This window comes from Echinops telfairi, unplaced genomic scaffold (genome assembly GCF_000313985.2).
Source record: "Echinops telfairi isolate 266 unplaced genomic scaffold, ASM31398v2 ScPeMD7_1957;HRSCAF=2489, whole genome shotgun sequence".
Lineage (NCBI taxonomy): Eukaryota > Metazoa > Chordata > Mammalia > Afrosoricida > Tenrecidae > Echinops > Echinops telfairi.
Genome location: NW_022105855.1, coordinates 1,335,936 through 1,358,254, shown reverse-complemented (window position 1 = coordinate 1,358,254; position 22,319 = coordinate 1,335,936). Strand labels below are relative to the sequence as shown.

General features: G+C 49.3%; 1 protein-coding gene and 1 pseudogene across 1 annotated transcript in view; both read left to right on the top strand.

Moving 5' to 3' along the window:
* EMP1 (epithelial membrane protein 1) overlaps nucleotides 1-18,494 on the top strand; it is a 20,256-nt gene extending 1,762 nt beyond the window's left edge. The window contains exons 2-5 of the mRNA XM_004716224.2: nucleotides 15,002-15,123; nucleotides 17,118-17,217; nucleotides 17,320-17,460; nucleotides 18,241-18,494. Coding sequence (XP_004716281.1) covers nucleotides 15,046-15,123; nucleotides 17,118-17,217; nucleotides 17,320-17,460; nucleotides 18,241-18,407 — 486 coding nt within the window. The 5' untranslated portion in view covers nucleotides 15,002-15,045 and the 3' untranslated portion in view covers nucleotides 18,408-18,494. The remainder of the gene's footprint in view (nucleotides 1-15,001; nucleotides 15,124-17,117; nucleotides 17,218-17,319; nucleotides 17,461-18,240) is intronic.
* Nucleotides 18,495-18,545: 51 nt separating this feature from the next.
* Nucleotides 18,546-21,124, top strand: LOC123522060 (annotated as a pseudogene).
* The last annotated feature ends 1,195 nt before the right edge of the window (nucleotides 21,125-22,319 follow it).

Sequence of the window (22,319 nt, the reverse complement as noted above, 5' to 3'; positions counted from 1 at the left end):
TCATTGCCCTCATCATTCTCAAAACATTTCCTCTCCACTTAAACCCCCAGCAAAAATGAGGACGCTGTAGATTTTTATATGAGAAAAATATGCTGCATGTTATTTCCTGAAATTTGGGGATCATGAAAAAAATATATGCTGTTCTGATTCCTGCCTGCTGCCTTCTCCTTCCCTGAGGTGGGAGGAGAGTCTCTTGGCTGTAAGAGTTCTTTTTTCCTTTTTCTTTTTCAATTTTTTTCTTTCTGGATTTTAGCTGTTGACAATACTGAAATATGAGGGTTGTATTTTTTCCTGCTGCCTCCCACCCTCTGAGGCGGGCCCAGTTCCACCCCAGACTCTGGAGAATGGGGCGGGGGCGGAGTGCTGTCTGCAGGGCCGTAGGCATCCGGTCTGGCCTTCTGGCCAGAGGACCCCCCAGAATTCAGATTGCTTGGGGATGCTAAACTGTCCCAAAGGTTGGCAGACGGCCAGTGAGGACCAGCCCAAAGCAGCTCAGATTCTCAGAGCAGACCCTGGCCACCTCCCAGGAGGGCTGGGCAGGCCGCTGAGCCCGGAAAGACATCCGTGGAAGGACTGAAAGGACACATGGACTTTCTCCACCCTCTGGCTCGCCTCTGCTGACCAGGAGTGACCCAGCTCAGCCCCAGAGGAACATCCAGACTCCAGGGGCCTCAAGAAGGGGCTCTGCAGAGACATTCCTGGAGGGGCAGGTGCTCTGTCAGTTGATGCCTGGGGAGTGGGGTAGGGGTGGGGGGCCTGGGACCAGAGGAGAGAAGATCCCATGAGAGATGTAGCAGGGCCTGCAGAAGAGGCCAAACTGCTTTTCTGTAGCCTCCTTGGGTGAACACATGTGGAAAGGGGTCACAGACAAAGACACAGGCAAATTGGTTTCATCCCATCCTTCATTTTGTTCATGGAAGGCTAAATTCACGAAGGGTCTTAGAGAGGAAATGAGTTCCATGTTCTCTTGTACGCAGAAATTATTTTTGTACACCACCTCTGCCAGCCGGCCGTATCACATCGCTTAACATTTCCAGAAAGGGGAGGAAGCACCTTGCCCACTCTCCTTTGCTAGACAGCTCTGGTTATCAGAGAGCAGTTTGCTGGATGGAGCAAATAGTTAAAAGGACTAGGAGGGGAGGTTCGAGCTCGCTCAGATGTGCCTCTGGAAAAGGGCCTGGTGATCTGCTCTAGAAAGGTCATGCGTGTGGAAGCCTAGTGAAGTGCAGTTCTACTCTGACACACACACAGGTGTCTGTGTGTTGGAACCGGCTGGCAGCACCTGGTTTTGCTGATGAGTGTCTTCGATTGACAAAGGAAATCAACTTTCCTAGATCCCTGGTTCCAGGAAACTCACAAACTACCCATTCTAGTTTTCTGTTGTTACCGCTCCATCCTTATGTCCTGAAGTCTTGACTCCTGCTTAATATTGAATGAGTAAAACTTTGTGGATGGATGGTATCTTTTCTTTTCTCTTCTTTGTCCCCATTTTTGTCTATAGGGTCTCAACCAAGCAGTGCTCCTCCTGTAAAGCGTTAGTCTTGGGAACTCACTACCCTGTCCTACAGGGACACTACGAATCGTCACCCACTCACTGGTGGTGAGGAGAGTTTCAATGAGTGAATTACTTGATGGCTGTGGGTTGGCTTTGGCTTCTGCTTTTCAAAGGTCTAGGTTCAGAAAGCACAGGGAGCATTTTAGAAGCCTAGTAACTATGCACACAGGCAATCATATCCACATATTTGACTCTCAGATATTTATATTCTAAGCAGATGATAATTCCTTCATGCACTTAGCATATGCATAGACACTGCTGCCCTAACACAAGAGCTCAGGCACACTAAGACTCAGAGGATCAACTATCTTGGCCTGACTGACTTCTCCCAGACCTGGTCTACAGTCCACATAATCCACACCGACATATTGCCAGCGCCTGCCATGGTAACAGCAGAACAGAAACTCATGGAAATGTATCAGGATCTATCTACAGTGCTGGCTGGCCACCTGGAGGGCAGTCTCTTGGGAAGAACTCACAATCCCTAACTGGTGTAGAACTACAATCCTCTGACTATATATGAACCTTTCGAACATCCTTCCCACATCTGTTCCGATGAACCCAGATTTTTGGGTTGTAACTGCTAGCCAATATGCAAGAGAGCGCCTATACAGTTCAAATTAGAGAGTTATTTTAATTCTCTCATCTCAACACACACATATCCCAAGACCACTCTTTAGAACACTCGATCCTGATTGGGTGAAACCATTTCCCTAAAGGTAATGGACAGGACCACTGCTACTTAAAGCATGGAGACAAAAAGAGAAACCTTGTGGAGACTGCAATTTCTCTTTCTTCCCTATTACCCAAATTTTGGGGTCCACTTTTCCTTCCCTGTTGTGAAAATAGCATTTCTCTAGAAGTAAAATGGGGTCCTTTTTATTGGTGCTGAGGACCTTAGATGGCTTGTTTTGTTTCGTGAATTCAGGTGGGCTAGGGAAAACAAAGACCCCTTTCCACTGACTGAAATTGTCAGCAGGAATTCTGGGTTGGTGAAGACAGACAGGGTGTGGTCTTCCCTGCTTTCTGCTGTGTGATCCTGGGCAAGTCACTTGCCATGTCTGCTCTCAGAATCTGGTGCAGCTCTGGAATTCTGTTGCTCTAAGATCCTACCCTTTCCAATTTGGGGAAATCCCTCTTGCTCGCTGTGATAGCTAGTGGAATCCCTAAGAATTGGAAGAAAAGTGGAGTGAGACCATAGGGGACACAAGAACAGGCATTTCACAGAGGAGTCTCCATCCTGGGGGCCTTTAAAGGACCCTGGTGGTGCAGCGGGGTGAGCACTAGGCTGGAACCCACCAGCCACTTGGAGGGAACAATATGAGCCAGTCTGCTTCTGTCAAGCTTGACTGCCTGTGATACCCTGTGGAGCAATTCTACTGGGCCCATCGGAGTGCTGCAAATTGGCATGGATGCAAAGGCAGTGGACTTAGAGGCCTTCAGGACCCTCCCAGGTGGTCTCCTTCACCCCATCTGCTCAGAGATGCCTTAGACATGGTGCTCATGGGACTTAGCATCACGTGGCAATGAGCACTCACCCCAGGTCTTGGGAGGATAGGAAAAGACTTGCTTAATTAAACATAAAAAGTGCCAGCATAGATGAGGAGGGGCCATAAACCTTTTAAGACACAAGAGAACAAGGCATTCCCCAGGAGCCCAGCTGGCTTGGGAGAGACTAAGCTGGCCTTGGGAACCATACTCCACCCTAGATGCAGGGAGGGAACCCTTGTTGCTGGAAGGCGGGACGGTCAAGGTGGGGATGAGATCGAAGAGAGACCAATTGGGAGGAGGCAAGGGAAAGTTCATGGAAGGGAGGGAGAACAAGTATGACTGTGGGTTTTCACGGGCTAGGTATCCGGCAGCTAACCGAAAGGCGGGTGGTTCCAACCCATGGGCCCCTCCAAGGGAGCATGATGAGGCTGTGTATTCCAATAAAGACTGACAGTCTTGGAAATCCTGTATTTGTGAGTGTCTGTGAGTCGGGATTGACTCGACGACCATGGCCGTGGGTTTGGGTGTGTCGGAGAGAGCAAGAAGGCTGAAAATCTTAGAAGAGGGGGAAAGAGCTAACTGGAAAGAGAGAGGTAGAAAATGTCCATGAAAACCGAACTAAACCTACTGCTATTGAGTTGATTATAGCTCAGAGCAACCCTCTATGCCAGACTGGAATGGCTTTTCTGCATTTCTGAGGTCGTAAAGCCTTACAGGAGTAGACAGCCTCATCTTTCTCCCGAGGAGTGGCTGGTGGGTTTGAACTGCTGACCTTGTGGTTAGCGGCCCAAATTGTAACCCTCTATGCCACTGGGGCTCCTTGAGACAGGATGAGGATGTGTCCTCTTAATTCTGCCTCACCCCTTACTTGGGGATTACTGGCCCTCAGTATTTCACGACAATCCCTAAACCAAATATTTTGTTTATTCTCTTACTGCCCAGCTACATCTTAATTCAGTATACAGTTAGGATCTCCTTGGTATTACTTGGGGTTCCACTGAATGTTTGTGACAATAATGCAGTGGCCTCCCCCAAATACTTCCCCTCCTTTTAGAAGGCTCAGGACCAGAGCTGAGAGCAAGATGAGATCTTCGGTGTTTGGGCCTCTTCCTTTCTAGACTCCAAGGTCCCTCCCTCCCGGCAGAGGACTGGAGTTGTGGAATTGAACAGAGGGATCCAGCAGCTCCAAAGGGCGTCGTTCTAACTGTTTCTAACGCATCCTCCTGAAACCAGGAGTTCTCGTCAGCTGAGGTGCCCACATCAGTCTTGGAGAAAAAGAGTTTTGTAGCTGCCAGGCTGAGCTAACCTTTGCTAACAGTGTTTCAGCGAAGGGCCTCCCGGCTGTGGGCAGCGGCAGGACGGAACGTTTGAAGCAGTGCTCCAGCTTGGCTCAGGGTTGGCAGGGTGGAGATTTGGTTGTGGCTGTCCGTGGGGGCAGGGTCAGCCTTCGTTGAAAGGACAGGCAGAAGTCCTGGCTTCAGAAAGACCCTTTGTTTTCGTTCAGGACACTGTTTCGAAGGGCTGTGCTGAACCTGTGATTAACCAGGGAGGAACAGATCCGAGAGTTATTCTGGAACCTAGAACATTTGCTGACCCTAAAATAAAGCCCTGGACTTGTCGTGGATTAGGCCTTGGGCTGCTAACCACGAGGTTGGAAGTTCAAACCCACTAGATGTCCTGGTAAAGATTCGCATGGACAGCCTGTAAGGTCACTATGTGTAACAATTAATGAATTGGATGGTGGTGGGTTTAAAAAAAATTTAAAAAAAAAAAAAAATTTTTTTTAAGACAAAACATAGAAGAGAGGAGAGAGGAGATTGGGCTGGTTTAGAAAGTCCCTGGGCCTGTAAGATGAGGGTTCGGGGTGGGGGTGGGCTTCAGTTCTGAATCTGCTTTACTTCTGGCTCCTGCATTCCCTCCCTTGTCAAGAGGTTGGACCGTATTATCTCAAAGCTTCTTGTAGCTCTAACCGTCTACATCATTTCCCTGAAAAACATAAACGGGGAGTGGGGGCGGTGGGGTGGGGAGTGGGGGGTGGGGAGGGAAACGAACCCTGGGGGTGGCCTTCGCCTGGTAGCTGCGGCCCCGCCCTGCGAGCCCTAGCTGGCTTCCCTACACAAAGCTGCAGTTTTGCTGGTCGAAGCATGTTGCCACCAGCATCTACTGGCGGACCCACCCAAGCGCCTCAGGGGCCGGGCCACACCTTGATTTTCTTCCCCAACCCTAGTTATTATCTTGGCTACCTCTCCTTTGAAGCCCTGGTGGCTGCCAGAACACTCCTCATTTGTCTGAAGCGAATGTAACTGAAGCTTCCCTCCCCGCCCTGGGGAAATGGTCCTATTGCTTGACCAGCTGCGTTGTGGTCTGGGGCGTGGGTCAGGCTCTGATTTCCCAGCCCCGTTCTCCCAGTCTTTCCGCCTGGGATGAGAAGAGGAAGTAAGAGGGATCCAGGACTCTGCCTTTAGCATAGCTGTTGGCCTCCAGGTTCTGCCAAACTCAAACCAAACTCACTGCCGTGGAGGGATACCATCTCCCTTGCAGCTCAATGGGTAGCCCGTTCCACCACCTGGGTTCTTTCAGAATCGGAAAGAATTCTGGAAACCAAAGCTGAAAGGCCATCTTGCTGGAACGAGTCTGTCATTGTACCAAGAGGAATAAAAAGATCATCATCTAGCACCTAGCCCTTGCTCTGGGTCAGGCCTGAGCCTTTCAGTCCTCCCATTAATCCTAGAAGGACCATGGGTCTGCTAAGAAGTCGGACCCCCAGCCCTTAGCCACGACACACCTCTGCTCCTCCAGAAGCCACTGACCAGAACGATTAAGGGCTTTTCTCAAAGCCATCAGTGGGTTGAGGTAGCTTTGACAGGAAGCCAGTTATTAACAAATAGTTATCTGACAGATTCCTGTTTCTTGTCTTTCTTCCACCCTGTAATCAACCCCGCACGTCTACCTATGTAAGAGGCTGCCCAAGACTGGATAACTACTTCTCCGTTACAGTCTGTATCAAGGATAACCCAAATTTGGGAGATATTGTCTCCTCTCCTCCGTGACCAGGGTGGGGGTCGGCGGGAGGAGTTGTTTTCTTTGGAGCATGTAGATTTTGGTTACTCTTGCTGCTTGAGTGTTGGAGTCTTTCCTGGTTAAATATCAGGCCCCAGTATAATGTGCGCAGCCAAATTTTAATAGAGCCACACCCACTGCCACTGAGTCGATTCTGACACACAGTGACCCTACAGGACAATGTGGAGCTGCCCTGGTGGTTGCCCAAGATGCACTGTTTAGGGGACCAAAAAGCCTCATCTTCTAGCTCAGCGCAGCTGGCGGTTTCAAACTGCCGACCTTGCAGTTAGCAGACCAAAGTTGCAACGTGAGGTTCATTTGTCCATTCTCCCTCCACCAACTGTCAGACACCCACGGCAGGAGGAAAGGGCCCTTTTGGGTCCTTTGTCTCCCCAACTTTCCCACAGACAGCTAACGTCCCCTTCTCCCACCCGAGGTAAAAACAATATTTAGGATGGGAACGTGCACGGGATCTTAAGCAACAATAACAAAGACCAGGGAAGCTCATCCAAGGTCCCATCGACTCCGTGTGTCTCCTTCATCCCAGCTCAGCTTCTCCCACCTCCGGATACCCCTCTAAGGTTCTTCCGAAAGTCCCTGTCTCCTTCTCTGCATCTGGGCTAAGTGGGCATCCGCTTTGCCCACCAAGATGACCTGCCGCGGGAAGCACACATCACAACCAACCAAGCACACAGCGAAGGGCACCCAGCCTGTCGCGTGTGGGAAGGTTTTCATGCTTGGAAAACGCCACGTCCCCTTAGGAAGACCAGCCGCCGCCGCGAGAGTCGTGGTGTCGCTCCAAGGACGATGGCAGGCATGGGGGATGGACTCCTGGTCCATCATCTTGTCTCCTGCCGTGAAGGAAGCAACATGTCTTTGGTCAGATGGTGGGAGAAAGCTTTTCCCCCCCAAAGTTTGCAGGCGTCCATGAAGGAGATGGGGATTTCACTGCTGGGAGAGCACCAGCCGAGGAAGAGCAGAGTAGTGTCTAGTGACTATGTCAGGACTGTGTGAAGACAGGATTGTGTTTTTGGATCTAAAGTGATAGAAGCCATATATATACATTTAAATGATAAAGGCACTAAGGAAACAGTCATGTTTACATGGGCATTTGTATGGCAACACCTAACACAGTGCTTATAGATGATATGATATCTAATGCATTTATACATTAAACATCTAGATTCAAATAAATAGCTATATTAAAATGTAAGTGGTTTTTAAATAGTAAAAGATTAAAAGTCCATATATGTAAAAAAAAGGGAAACACTTTCCTTCTGAAAATGCGTTTGTGTTTATTATGAAGACATCCATTACTTCAGAATTAATTTACTTTTCCATAGAGAAAAAATACTGTTTTCTTTAATTCAATGATTTAATTCATTGAAAAGACATTTATTCTGTGCCTGCTGTGCACAAGACTTGTCCTTTAGGATCTTGGAAACTCAGGACTGGGGGAGTCAAACACATCTGTAGATAACTGTTGACAGAAAGACTGCCATTAGTGGTCTAATAAAGGGCCATGCTAGGAGATCCCTGGTGGAGCAGTGGGATAAGAATTGGCCTGTTCATGGAAAGGTTGGTGGTTCAAATCCACTAACAGCCTCATTAGGGGGGAAGGAAGTAGAGGCTGTCTGCTCCCGTAAAGATTTACAGCCTGAGAAACAGTGGAGCAGCTCTACTTTGTCTTATAGGCTCGCTATGAGTCGGAATTGACTCAGGAGGTGTGAGTGAAGAAGGGCTCTAACATCGTGAGGGTGTTTCTGGGCAGGCTCCTTAGAGAAGGTCAGAGCTTGGTAGAAAAGCCTTTGAGAAGTAGTTTTCACTAGGGAAGGATGTGAAGGCAGGGACAATATGTTCAACAAAAGTTGTTTGGCAGGAAAGTACAACAGGCTAGAAATAGAGCAGGGTGGGGTGGTAAATGGTGTTGAGGATTGATGTGTGTGCTTACCAAAAACGCGGGCCCAGCCCACTGCCACAGAGTTGATGCTGACTCATAGCAGCCCCACGGGCAGAATGGGCTGTGCATCCGGATCTCTGCGAGGGTCCATCTTGACTGGGGCATTTAGCTTCATCTTGGTCTCCCAGAACAGCTGGTGGCTTTGAACGACTGCCCTGGTGGCTCGCAGCTCAGTGCTTACAGTACACCAGTAGTCCAACCGTGATTAGAATGTGGGGGAAACGGTGCTAAGGTATGTGGTGGGTGGAGAAAGGGAAAGAAAACCTGGACAAATCCCTGGAATCCAGACTCTCCTGTTGGGACATGGGGAGTGTTGAAGGGTTTTCAGGAGGATGGCAACATGGAGGGCGTATTAAAGGGAGGGAGTTTGCAGTGAAACAGGGGAGAGGCTGACGCCATGGTCCAGGGTAGATCTGAACTGGACAGTGGTGATGGCAGTAAAGGATGGTCAATTATGGAGGTAGAACTCATGACATGACCATGGTAATTTGGGTAAGACAATACCATGGGGATGAGGAAGAAAAGATGGAGAATTTGGCAATGACCCCATCCGATCGCTCTCTTTTTCAATAGAAAAGCTTGGGCGATCTATCAGAGACTACCAAGGTGTCTTCCTTAGGCTTCTCAGAGCTAGCCAGACTCCAAGGCCCTCTTTCACCATCTTTGCCTTTCATCTGGGAGACTCTCACCCACTAAGCAATGAATCATGGACAGAAGAGCGCCGTGAGGGGGACTCCCCAGGTTCACACAGCCCGGGCCCACGGTGTCTGAGGATCTTATAGCTCGAGGCTCAGGCTAGTTCTCCAGTGACTCAGGCCCCAGGATTTCCACCCCTGCCTCTGCTGGAAAAGTGGGTTTGGGGTTACTCCGTTCTATTGTATTGCTTCCCAATGTTGTGCTTTAGACCCTCCTCAAAGTGCTTTCCTGAGACCCGGTGGCAGTTCAATAAAGAACAGATTCTAGGACGGGAAAAGATTGTCCCGCCCCTAACTTAGTAATCATGGAGTCCAATTCCCCACAGGCAAACTCCTCTCAGCATCTCTGTGGTTGGCACGTCTGCAAAAATTGCTCCCCTCGGGTAAGGCAATGCTCCCACGGGGTCTCTTTCTTTTCTCACTGGCCGGAGAAAGGAACCGGCTGAAGAGGCATTGCAAGACAGCCTCGCATATTTCACGCTTCCATTTGGGTGTAAGAAACAACCCACCGATACAAATTGAAGTGGATGTAAACAAGCAGCGAGGTGGTTGCCTCTCTCCACTTCCTTTCCCCCAACTCGATGTCATTTTCAGCTACCATCGCCAGCAACGTAACCCCTCAGGGCCATTTCCAATGGCGGTAACAGATTTTCTGCTAGCCAAGAAGTGAATCCAGTTCTAGACTCAAGTGTCTGTGAAACTTGCATTAGGGATGGAAGCGTGAGGAGGTTGTGTCTGCATGCAGTCTGGGGGATGTGGGAAGAAAAGGAGAAACTGTGGCCAGGAGCCCAGGAGAGCAGCAGCGGAGTGGGAACTGGTGGTTTCTCACGGCAGAAAGAAGAACAGAAAAGAAATAGAAGAAACCCGGCAGGTGGCTCCCAGTTGTCTCATCCCCATTTCTCTTAATCATCGCTTCCCCACCTCCCTGCTTCCTAAACATTCTCAGTGTCCACCCAGGCCCCCACCTCTGTGCCAAGCTTGTTGGGGACGGGAAGGGAAAGGGCCGATCTGGCCCCAGGTATGCAGGTGGTGGGAAAACACGTTGCTGGCATCCCACATGCAACTGTCAGTGGATGTCCTGTGCCGAAGAACACGATGTTTCAACTAGCTTTCGTGGCTTGGGTTGATGAGTTGAAACACCACAAAGGACGTGTTGCTAAGGAAACCAAATGAACGATGCTGGGACTGCCCAGGTGTACCTACGTGCTCTTTGAGAGGCAGGCATTGTCCCCAGGTCATTCAGAATGGCCTTGCTCTTGTTCCTGGGCCCTTGTTGGAGCTGCCCAGCAGGGGGCGGGGCATGTCTTCCGCTGGAGCGTGTTGTGCAGAGTGGTTTAAGAGCGGCGCGATGGAGAAGTCAGTTATTTTTCTAGTGAAACACACTGCAGAGAACGGTGTTACAGCAGCCGACAGGTCCAATGCTGGGAAGAACTCAGAAATGGCCCCTTTTCAGTACATTTGGATGAAGCAAGACCAGCCAGTGCAGGACATGAGCCTCCCCACAGATGGCACGAAAAATCAGGGGAGTGGGGAGAACGTCCCCAGAGAGGAGATGTCTTGTGACTTAAACCTATTGGGTTCTGCTGTTCTGATCCAGCCCCCAAACTTACTGCCCGGGGTCAATTCCCAGTCATCGCAACCCTACAGGATGGGGGCAGAACTGCGGGTCACTCTGCGGGAGTGGAAACGTTCCCTTTCCTCCTGAGGGCTGCCTGGAGTGACGTGTCACCAGGGCTCCCGGGTGATGCTGTCAGTGGGGTGTAGAGACCTCAAGGGTTGTCTCCTCTCCAGCTTGAGCCGTCCTCGGCTGGAGAGTCCCCACAGAATGGGCAACTAGGGGGATCCATCCAGCCCAGGCATTTGAAAAGATTGTTCGTTTGCTTTCAAAATGGGCCGGGGAAGGCCATCGGAGATCATGGGTGCCCCTCTAAACTGACAAAGAATGACAGTAACCCAGCCTGACAAATGGAGGGCAGTGACAAAATGACCAAGGTGCACGCATGATGCTATAGTGCTAGCTAAGCAGCTCCTACCTCTGACGGTCAAGGGCAGAGAGAATTGTTTGTTCGGGAATGCGCACATCTGTATAGTAGGAGCACTTCCTAACCCAAGCTGTTTTGCTCCATCTGGAGAAGGCTGGCCAGATCACAGGAATCAAAGATGAAAGCCAGTTGCTTCTTGGCGGATTCCTCCTCCCACTCCTGCAGGAGCCTGCCACGTGGTCAGGTGGGGCTGTGGTTTAGATCGGCAGTGAGATGCAGTGGCCCGGAACATGCCCCACAGAGGCAGTGGGTACGCCAAGGTGAAGGTGCAGTGGGAGGTGGGGATTTGGGAACACAGTCATGTCTTTCTCAGTTATCTATTGCTGCTATAACAGAAAATTCACAAGTGGATGGCTTTGACACACACATTTATGTTCTCACAGTGGAGGGGGCTGGAGGATCACACCGGGGTGCCAGCTCGTGGGGAAAGCTGTCTGTCTGGAGGAAGGTGCCTTTGAGCTTCTGTCTCGGGCAGTTGCCCGGTGACTGGGCATCTCTCTTCTCCCATCCCTCTTTGCTTGCTTGTCGCAATCTGCTCTCTTCATATTTGGTAAGATTGGCTCCACACACCTGCACTACTCCTGTCTTATAAGTGTCACAAAGCTCAGAGGCAGAGCGGTTACGATGAACAACACTTATTTTGGGGGCAGGGTGAGGGGTGAGGGGGCACAATTCAACCCATAACAACGTCCAATTCATCAACATTGAGAGTGTGAGCGAGGATGTCAGGGTGGGGCTGAGGGGGGGTGGGGGGAGACTGGCCTAGACAGGGCTGAGATAAGTGAGCTTTCACCTGGATGCTCTTGAGAAAGCATCCCTTTTAGTCCCCAGACGCAAAGGACAGGGGTTAGACATCAAGACCATTTCTACAAGGGCCAAAAATGATTCTATGCACTAAACTAGATAGCAAATATCCTATTATTTGCACTTATGATTGGGCAGCTTGGTGATTAATATGGGGGACAGGGTTAGGGCTGGGTTAGCAAGCAACCCCTCAGTTTCCTTGAATAATAAATAATAGTAGTACTAATACCCACAAGCAAAGCAACACTGGTATTAAATCGCCCCTGCCTTGTGCAGACTCGGTGCTACAGCCAGAGCTAATTCCAGCCTTGCACGCCCCTGTGCGGTTGGCATGGCGATCCTCATTTAGTATATGAAGAAACGGGGGCCCAGGGGTCAGGTAGCGTGAAGTGATCCGGACCCAGCCTCTGTCTGATTCAAAAACCTTCTTTCCCCTGTGCATTAAAGTCTAGCAGAAAACTGTGGAGGGGTGTAAGAACCCGAGGAAAGCAAAACTGAATGTGACCATGGGGGAGATTATTACCAGCTCCAAGCTCTCCCCAGAGATGGCAGGAGAGACGCCACCCCTTTGGTTATTCACATGAACATTGGACGCATCCCTGAAGTATGGCCTAGGTGGGAGGGAGGTGTCTAGTTTAGGAAGGCAGGCAGTGATTGTTGGAACAGGTAAGGGTGGACAGTGGCAGCCAGCCTTGCATTGTTTGTAGGCCAGGCACAAGGGTGTACTGCAGACCTTTGAGCTTTGAGCAAAGTGAGATCAGGAGAGGAGAGGAGAGGAGAGGAGAGGCACTACAAGTGTTGGAAAGACAGTGCTCTCCAATAAGTAGCTGGTGCCATGTGGAAGAGGCTGGGGCGCTCAAAGCTTCAATGAAATTAGGTGGTGTGATACAGAGAGAGAGAACTGGGGCAATTGTAAGATGTGTGCAGCGGTCACCTCCCTAGGCGGGGCCATCTGCTCGCACACCTTACACAAGAGAGGGGCCCTTCCTTTGAGCCTGCACTGCCACCACACCCTAACTGTTTCAGGCATGAAGAAACCCTCTTCTTGCAGCGGACACGAATCAGAACAGACTCCTCCAGCATGCATCACTTTTGCCTTCTTGGGAAGCCCTGGGTTATGCAAATGGCTCAGCGCTCAACCTAAAGGCTGAAAGTCCAAAGCCACCCAGAGGTATCTTGGAAGAAATGTCTGGTGATCTGCTTCCCAAGATGACAGCCTTAACAATCGTCCGGAGTGCAGGTCGACTCTGCAACATGCGGGTCACGATGAAGCGGAACTGACTCATGACTACCTGTGCTAGTCTTCCCTGTGGTGCAGGCTTTGGCTGGAAGATGTTCTTTCTCCATCGGCTCGCGTGACCTAGGCTCCCAATCTCACCCCTTCCGCCACCCTCCCACCTGGTGATTTCTACATCTGCCTCTCTTCTGCGCTAAGTCCCACAGGGCAGGGCTTTGGGTAGATGTCACACACAAGTAGAAGGCACCGATGGTGTTTTCTCCAGATGCCTATATCTGAAGTCTCCTGAGTTGTCATGTTCAGATAGGAAATACAAAACTGTCCTCCAGACCCTGGTAGAGCCCCTCCTGTGAGGCACACAATCGAAGACTGTGCCATCAGCAGGGGATCAGAAGAGGATGTGGGATGAGGAGTGCATTGCTGGTGCCAGAGAGGTCTTGGCTAAGAGCAGAGAACCCGAAACCATGTCTGCTTGCATTTTGTTGGCTACACAGGGCATTTGACTGTGTGGCTCATAACAAACGATGGGGTAATATTTTGAAGAATGGAAATTCCAGAGCATTTCATTGTGTCCATGTGGAACTGCCATATAGACCAACTAGCAATTGTTCAAAGAGAACAAGGAGCTACTGCCTGGTTTCAAACCAGGAAAGCATGTGTAAGGATGGCACCCTTTCCCTGTACTTATTCCATCTGTACCCTGAGCAGAGATTGCAAGAAGAGTCATTCATAACTTGTTATGCGTTGACCACACTGCCTTGCTTGTTCTGAAGATTATTTGAATGACTTATTGATGAAGATCAAAGATGTCAGTCAGCCTTGGGTATAGTTTACACTTCAACATAAAGAAAACAAAAATTCTCACAACTGGACCAATAAGCAACATCATGATAAACAAAAAATATTTAAGTTGCCAAAGATTTTATTGTACTTGGATCCGCAATGAACACCTGTAGAAGCATTGTCAAGAAATCAAACGCCGTATATGCTTGGGGATTCCGTTCTGATTCATGTCTGCTACAGAAAGAGTGTTTCAGCATGCAAATCACATTGGGGAGAATCTGCTGCACAAGATCTTTTTAATGTGTTAAAAAATCAGAGATGTCACGTGGAGGGCTAAAGTGCACCGGACCCAAACCATGGCATTTTTCCTGCTGTGAGAGCCGTGCGGAAGCTCGGCAGTGAGTAAGGAAAGCCAAGGCAGGACCGATGCTTCTCATGATGGTGTGGTGAGGCCGACCGAACAGACACCACACACGGCCAGAGAACGAACCGGTCTGGATGGGAAGAAGCACAGCCAGAGGCTTCTAAACGCCAAGTCCAAAGTGCTGCTTCACATGCACTTGCACCCGGCTGTCAGCAGAGGCCAGTCCCCGGAGAAGGCGCTCCTCCTTGGTAGCCATGTCAGCAGAAAAGAGAAGGACCCTCAGTGAGGGGACTGACACCGTGGCTGCAGTGGCTGGCTTCCACACAGCGGACCGAGGATGCTGCAGGACCGCACGGTGCTTCCTGCTGTCGCACATAGGCTTGCTAGGAGTTGGGGCTAACTCGATTCAAGCCAGAAACAACAATGATTGAATATCAAACAGCATTATAGTAGTGAGAGTCATGGCGATCCCATCTGATGTCACACTCGGCATCAGATTCCACATCTGGGCGTGGATTACAAGCTGCTCTTTTGTGGAAGGCTTTCCCTACTATTAAAATTGCTGGGGGAGCAGTTTGCTAGAAATGGTGGATAAGGGAAATTTATATGACATGGCTGCATAGAGACTTGGAAATTACAGCTGTGAGAAAGCCTGTTAAAAATCAAAGCCCTCCTTTGGCCCTGAAAACACAAACAAAATAAAATATTAACAATTGTCATAAAGTGTCCTTTTTTGTTTTCGAGATCGGTTGTATTAGAGAAATAATTACCCATGTGCTGGAGAAGAAAGAACACTATATTTACATGGACATACATAGGTGAATAAACATCAGGGCACTTAGGAACCTCAATTACAGAGGAATTTTCGGGACTTTGTGAGGAAAGTGTGATGGCTTTTATTGCCACTCTTCCTGTTGTGACCAAGAGGGATGCTTGTGGGCAGGAGGAATTGTATTATTGGATCTGACAATAACCCTTTCTCTCCTGTTTGTTTTCTCCTTCCTTTTCAGAACTCACTCCACTCGAAGGCCTGCAGTGGTATCAAAAAGCCAAAATGTTGGTGTTACTGGCTGGCATCTTTGTGGTCCACATCGCCACTGTTATTATGCTATTTGTTTGCACCATTGCCAACGTGAGTAGCGCGCTCCTGTGGGTTCATTCAGCAATTACTGACCCGAAGTTACATAAAATCCCGATGTACACAAAGTGCTGCGAAAGAGGTTTAAACCACTGTCCCAGCCTTTTGTGAGAGGAAATAGAGTACAGGACACACTCAACAGAAGTAGGTACCAAAGAGAGCAGTCATGTTCACAGGAGCGGTCGTCGACGTGGACGAGAGGGAGGAGGTGGAGCTTGAGGTCAAGGTGAAGCTTGGAGACCTGGCAGAAGAGTGGGGTCCCTGTGGGTCAAAAAGGGCAGTGGAGGCAGAGTGGGGTGCAGGCCCGGCAGAAGTCAGAGCTCAGCTATAGAGGTAGAAAGACATGTGAAGGAGGACACCCGCGTGCTGGGGACAGACTTCCCTTCCTTCGGGAAGCTCCGTCACAGGGATGCGTCGGAGGGAGAGGAGCATGTGGAAGTGGCTTTTGCAAGATCAACCCAATTTCACTGAGCTAACCAGATTGAAGCAACACAACACAAAAAGACTTGGGAAGCAGCGGTGATTTTTCTCAGAACCTTGGGCAACTCTGACCTCTAGTGGTAGATTAAAGTGTGCTTGCCTCAGGAAACAAGCAAACAACCCCCAACAACAAACCACTCAGACAGCTTCTGGGACATACAAACCAAAGCCACCCATCACTAGACAGGCAAACGATGGTTCTGGAATCTAGCTAGGTCCCTGCTACAATGACAGGACAAGGGATGGTAGCGTCCTGAGCGGAGAACTTTGAAAGCATTGTGGGAGTTAATTCTAAGCAAGGCTCATTGGAGCACAGCTGTGATATGCTTCATACTGGGGCAACACCTTTGTGTCCCCAAGCCCCGCCCACAGCCTCCTCCGGACTGTGAGCTAGCCATTCCATCGGCTTCCGGGCTTCTTAAGGACAGACAATCGGATCAACAGCTTTAAACGGTAGAGACGGACACCGAAGCACCACACGTGTGAATTGTTCTATTAGATTCTGCTGAGTCAGTTTTGAAAAAGCAGCCCTGAATATAGGCTTGCCTGCTCAGGTGGTGAAAAGGATTACATGCTCAGCCACTCCCTGAAAGGCTAACACTCAGAGGTGACTTGGAACAAAGGCCTGGCAATGATCTAGTGCCCGCAAATCACACCCATGGACAACCCCAGAGCGCACAGTGCTACTCGGGTGTACTCGAGGGCCCCATCAGTTGGCATCAACTGGATGGCAGCCTATAGTCTGGCCGCCCAGGGCTGAGCACGGCATCATGCACGGCCTGAACCACTGGAGCCAGCGCGCTGTAGGCCTGCTTGTTTGTCCAGTAGTGTGTTTTGTAGCAGCTGCCGTGTGTGGACGACGACCCCACCTACTTTTCCCACTCCAGAAGGATAATAGTTCTTTGGGGGGTCAGGTGGGAAGAGAAGCTAGTACCACGGTGAGCCCGAGGCAGCTCATATTGGCTCTGCCCTGACTGCTGTCATGCAGTGTGACAGTCAATGTTTGAGCCTTCTCTTTAGAAAAAGGTGGCTTTGGGGACCTTCAGACACATTGCTACGTTCTCTTCTTTTATACGTTGTCTCCTCTTGGGCATTATTCCTCCTCTCCCTCACCCCCTTTCAGCCAGGCCCTTATAGGAGACAGTCTTAATATAGTGTATAAATCAGGCCCACCTAATACCGATGTCCTTATCCAGGATTTCTGTTCTTTGACCTTAAAGATGTAAACTCTGATGACCAAACCCCTTACACTTAAAAACAACAACAACAACACCCCCGCCACTGCAAACCTTATCTTTAAATGATGAGAAATGTGAGCCCAAAGAGGTGAAATCCTCCCTATCCCCACTAGCCATCCCTGGCTGTACATTCTTCAGAATCTATTTTCACAGAGAGACGAGGCTGCTTGGAAGTCTGTGGCTCCCCAAAGGACATTTGTTTTCTTTTTGAAGCAGAGGGCTCAGCTTTTCAGTAACCTCCTCCCTCTTGTTGTTCCCTTCTGGTGTCAGGTCTGGGTGGTCTCAGATGTTTTGCCCAAAACATCAGTGGGACTCTGGAGAAACTGCACGGCCGGCAGTTGCGATGATGCCTTGGGGTATGCTGGTGAAGGTGCGTACTGGGACCCGCAGGGACGTTCACAGGGTCAGGGAAACGCCCAGCCTGTGGGCCACTGGTGGCTCTAACGCCGCGCTGCCTTCTCCGTGTCCACAGATGCCCTCAAATCCGTGCAAGCCTTCATGATCCTGTCCATCATCTTCTCGGTCATCTCACTGGTGGTCTTCGTCTTCCAGCTGTTCACCATGGAGAAGGGCAACCGCTTCTTCCTCTCAGGGGCCACCATGCTGGTGTGCTGTGAGTATCTCACCGACGACAGGGCGCCGAGAGGACTTTGGTTAAGCGGTCACCAGTCAGTCTCCCAGGGTGTGAACCGCCAACCTTTGGGCTCGTAAATGCTGGTGCCATCCACAGACTGCCCCCTGATAGGAGAAATGCAAGACGTAGAGCGGATGTCTCTGGACTAGCACACAGCTCAGGGAAAATGCCTTGTGGACTCCCCCCCTCTGCTATTCCGTTCTCTTTCTTGGAGAACCTCGGAATTATGACCCCTTCTTGGCGTCAGTGTCACCAACAGTGAGCCACCCCGCAGGGACACCTCTTAGAGGATGTGGGGGTGGCAGTGGGGGCGGGAGTCCTCTGAAAGGTGAAGCTCCTGCCTGGGTGGGCACACGTAGGGTGGTGGTCTTTCTGCCATCACGCTCCCCAAAGACAAGCCGTGGGGCGGAAGGTCTCTGGCTGCGCCCTTCCTGAGCGGCCCTGGTTGGCCGCGTGCTGAAGCCTGTCCAAAGAGGCCGAGCGGGGCTCTGCGTTTGCCTTCACACTTGCAGCCACACCAACACACACCAGTGCCAACGCCTTCAACGCTGTCCATTCATCAAAGCCACCCACTGGGCTTAGTCCAGGGAAAGCTGACAGGAATGCTTTTGGGGCCACACAGCTGGGTGTCGTTTCCCATCACCAGCGAGGGAAATGGGATCTTAGGAAAACTATCAGAACGTCCTCCTGGTACCGCCACCCCTCTCCTCCAACACCAGCGATTTTTAACGTCCACTCTTCCTGCCTCCTCTCCCGCAGGGCTGTGCATTCTGGTTGGGGTGTCCGTCTACACCAGTCACTATGCAAATGGACACATGAACAATTACCAGTCGAGTCACCACGGCTATTGCTTCATTCTCACCTGGATCTGCTTCTGCTTCAGCTTCGTCATCGGCATCCTCTATCTGGTCCTGAGAAAGAAATAAGGCTGACCCACGTGTCTGGGGATTGGGGGGTGGGGAGGAGGAAGAAGTGGAATCCGGGAGGGAAGTGGACCTGGCTGGGCTGGCAAAACCAAGAAGGGGGGGTGGGCTGGGGAGGGGGGTTGTCAGGGTGGGAGAGATCAAACCCCAAGGATTACTGAGAAGATCCTCAACCATTAAGCCCCAACGCTTGGGGAAAGAAGTTGGCTCCCTTGATGTGGGCACACTTGGCCTCCTGTCTGGTGGCCTCCAGTCTCAGTTAGACAGAACGCCGATGAGGGTGCATTCTGGGTTGCACTGAGGGCCCCAGACCTACTCCACCAAGTTAAAACAGTGGGGAAGGTTTTGGCAAGGGCAGCCATTGGTTTTGTTTTTTTGGGTTTCTTTTTGTGATGACTATGTGGAGCCTGGAAGTCTTCCCACCCTTCTGAAGTCCCCAGACTGGGCCTTGGTCACAGAGCCGTTTTCCTTCTTGAGAACGGAGATTTAGCTCTGTGGAATCTGTTGGCATCTGTGATGAAGCAGGAGAAAGCAAGCGATGGCTAGAAGGCCACGTGGGTGGGTTGGCTGGACCGGGAGCGAGAACGTCTCATGATGGAAGGCCGGGGCCGGTCTGGGCCCAGACCAGCCTTCACGCACCCTGCCGTCCCTCATGGAGGCCTCTGGCCAGGCAGAGACTGGCTGACCTCTCCCTTAAAGCCAAGGCAGCTAGCTCTTTGGCAGTTTCTGCCAAGCCATTAATGACAAATTTGGTGGTGGAAACACCGCACAAGCCCCGAGGTCAAGAGGCTACGTTAGTTAGGGTCGTGTGTTTAAGATCCCCCTCCTTGCAGCCAATAGTTCTTTCAAGGAGATACCGAAAGAGAACGATGGGCGTAGCTGCTTGTGACACAATCTTACTCACCTCCCTCTGAATGACACCCTTTCCTGACCCCGCGGGGTCAATGGTGGCTCCAGCTTTGACACTGGCTGGAGCAGTCCCCTCTCAGAGCTCATGCCAGTCCCCTTCACGGGAGAGGCACACAATTCTAGAATCTGAGGTTCACACACAAACCAAAAGCGAGCAATGGGCCCTTGGGCGGAAGGTGCTATGTAAAAGTAAAGTATTAAGCCGACTCTGTTGCAGTCATGGTAAGAACCGAGTGCCTGCACTCCCAGGAAAATAAGAACATTCTCATGTGATAAGTACAAATGTAGGTGAAAGGCAGATAGTTTCTTTTAAATAAGAAGTGAAAACTCTTGGGGGATCCAGTCAGGGGATGCCTGAGCTCCTCCGATGCCACAGGAGGATTTCTGTGGACGACTTAGCAGTAAGTGGTGGGTTGTTCCTGGTTCAGCAGGCACTGCTGGTCTTTGGAGCAGCTAGCTTTAAGCCATCTGGGATTCTGTCCCCTGGGGTTTCTTTTGGAAAGAGATTGTCTTTACCACCTGAAGAAGATCTACCCAGGGAGAATCGGAACCTTCTTGCCCACTTTCCTCCTTCTCGCTATCTCCTCATCCTGCTTCTCTGTAGTTATCCTTCCGGGAGAGTCATTGTACCACGGTTGCTGGTATTTCCGGAAGAGGACTCTTATTGGGTCTATTTCTCCAGGTTCGTCTGGTTGTGGGAATGTTGGGAGTAAGTCATGGAATTACCTGGGTGAGGGGTGGAGAAATTGTCCAGCAATAATGTGGGATGGTGAACATTTACATTATGATTTAATTATCAGACAATTATAGAGGGCTAGCTTAAGTGCAGAAGCATACTTACATACCAGTTATATCTAAACGAGATACTCATTTAAGGAGTCCAATTATGCCTGGAGTGAAGCATGTATTCCCTTCTCTTTTAGTATTTTTCTGTGACATTTACGGCTCTTGTAATTCGCATTGCATCTGTGGGTTGTTCTAGTACTGTATTTGGCTTCTTCTTTAATGAAATGATATTTCATATACCATAATTGTAAATATTTTGATACAAATGTTTATAACTCTAGGGATATAAAAACAGATTGTGATTCCCTATACCGTGTGAATATTTTCTTTCTTAAAAAAATGTTGGGGACAACATGGCGGTTTCGCCGTGAGGACCCGTCAAGCAGGAATGAAAATAGATGTGCCTGGAAGCAGATGTTTCAAACAGTTTCTCTGCATAACATCTTTTGCCATACCGTCTGATACAGGCATCTTGGTCCACCATGGCAGTAGCAGGAGTAACATGGGCACTATCAAACAGAACTGTCCTGAAACATTTCTTATCAATGTGAAATGGAGTTTTATACAGTGTTTGTCATAAATCGACACTGCCTCTCCCAGATGACTGTCATTGCAAGGTAGAGCTTGCTTTGACATCAGATGGCAGGACAATAGTATGCTACCGCCCTTCTGTGGACATTCCATATGAACATACAACACCTGTTCCTCGGCCAGATCCTCTACATAACAGTGAAGAAACACATGATCATGTGCTGAAAACTAGATTAGAAGTGAAAGATGAGCCCCTTAAACAACAAGGACCGATGATAGAACAACTTAGCAAAATGTTCTTTACTACGAAGCACCGTTGGTATCCTCATGGGCACTATCACAGATGTCGTAAGAAATTGAATCCTCCAAAAGACAGGTGATTTTGAGGTTCTCATTAGGAATCATAGAGAAATATTACCTTTTGCCTCATTTTCCACTTGAGAAAAATATCCGATGTAGTCCCTACTATGTTATAAATAAACTAATTAAAAAAATGTTGGGATATATGGATCATAGTGACCTGTGCCCCTAATTATGTTGCCAATCAATTGGATATGGACAAATGGATATTGATTTGAAACATTAAGCTACTTTCTAGTAATACAGTTAAAACATTGCCATTTCTGCCCAAACTCAGACAGCAGAAGGTTATAACAGATAGTTTTATCTTGCTTTAATTAAGCATTTCAGATAAAATGAAACTCAAGCTAATACATTAGAGACAGATGCTTTTCTTGAAAATCACAATGACTTCTGACATTAGAAATGAGACAGGGGTAAGTTTCTTTGCAACAGTCAGCTCCTCTAATGATAAAAACGATTCACGATGGCGAACATCATGTGTATATGCAGCAGCCTGCTCATCTCCGTAAGCGAAGTCACAGCTGCATGAACTCTGTCAGTGAAGAGCGGCTCTGCTGCTTCGGTGACCAGTTAGAACTTGCAGCAATGGTGGAAAGCAGGGCGGACACCTTGTGCCCCAGCATCATGTTGCTGCCAACACAAGAAGAATGGTTTCATGAGGCACAGGCACTCTGCTAGTTACCCCTGGTTATGGGTGAAATCCCTGCACCAAGAAATACACAATGGATCCTGAAAAGAAAAGGTCACCACATTGTCAAATCGATTAATTGATCACATTGCATGGGCCATTCATGCCCTCTCAGAAACTTATGGTTTCTGAGATCACTTGTTTCTTATGAGGTCTACTTCCTACCTTCTCCCAAGACACCTGCTTGGGACTTCTTTCCTCCACAGCATCTACACAAACATATATCCCAGCTCCACAGCACTCCTCCTTCCTTAGCCAGAAAATCCCACAAACTCCCGACTTCCTCGTGCAGCCCCTCTCCCGCCTAATCGATATCATCATCATCTGACATGTAGGTGGTAAGTGAGATGGACATTTCAATTAAGGATAATGGGCTGGCTTATAAAATCATTTTCAGGAACAAAAAAATGAAAAGAAACAAAACACATTTACAGATAACACTTGGCTCTTTTTAAATGAAGCATGGACTTGAAAAGTGACCTTGCATTATCCTGTGGACAAAGTTGCCAGAGTCTCTCTTTGAGAAGAGCTTAATAACTATTTGTTGACTCTAAGCCTGGGTAGAATCACACTGAATTCTTTAAGTAAATACTCTTAGGTGAATTTGACCCTAAGTATGAGAATAGGAAAGTTTTTGA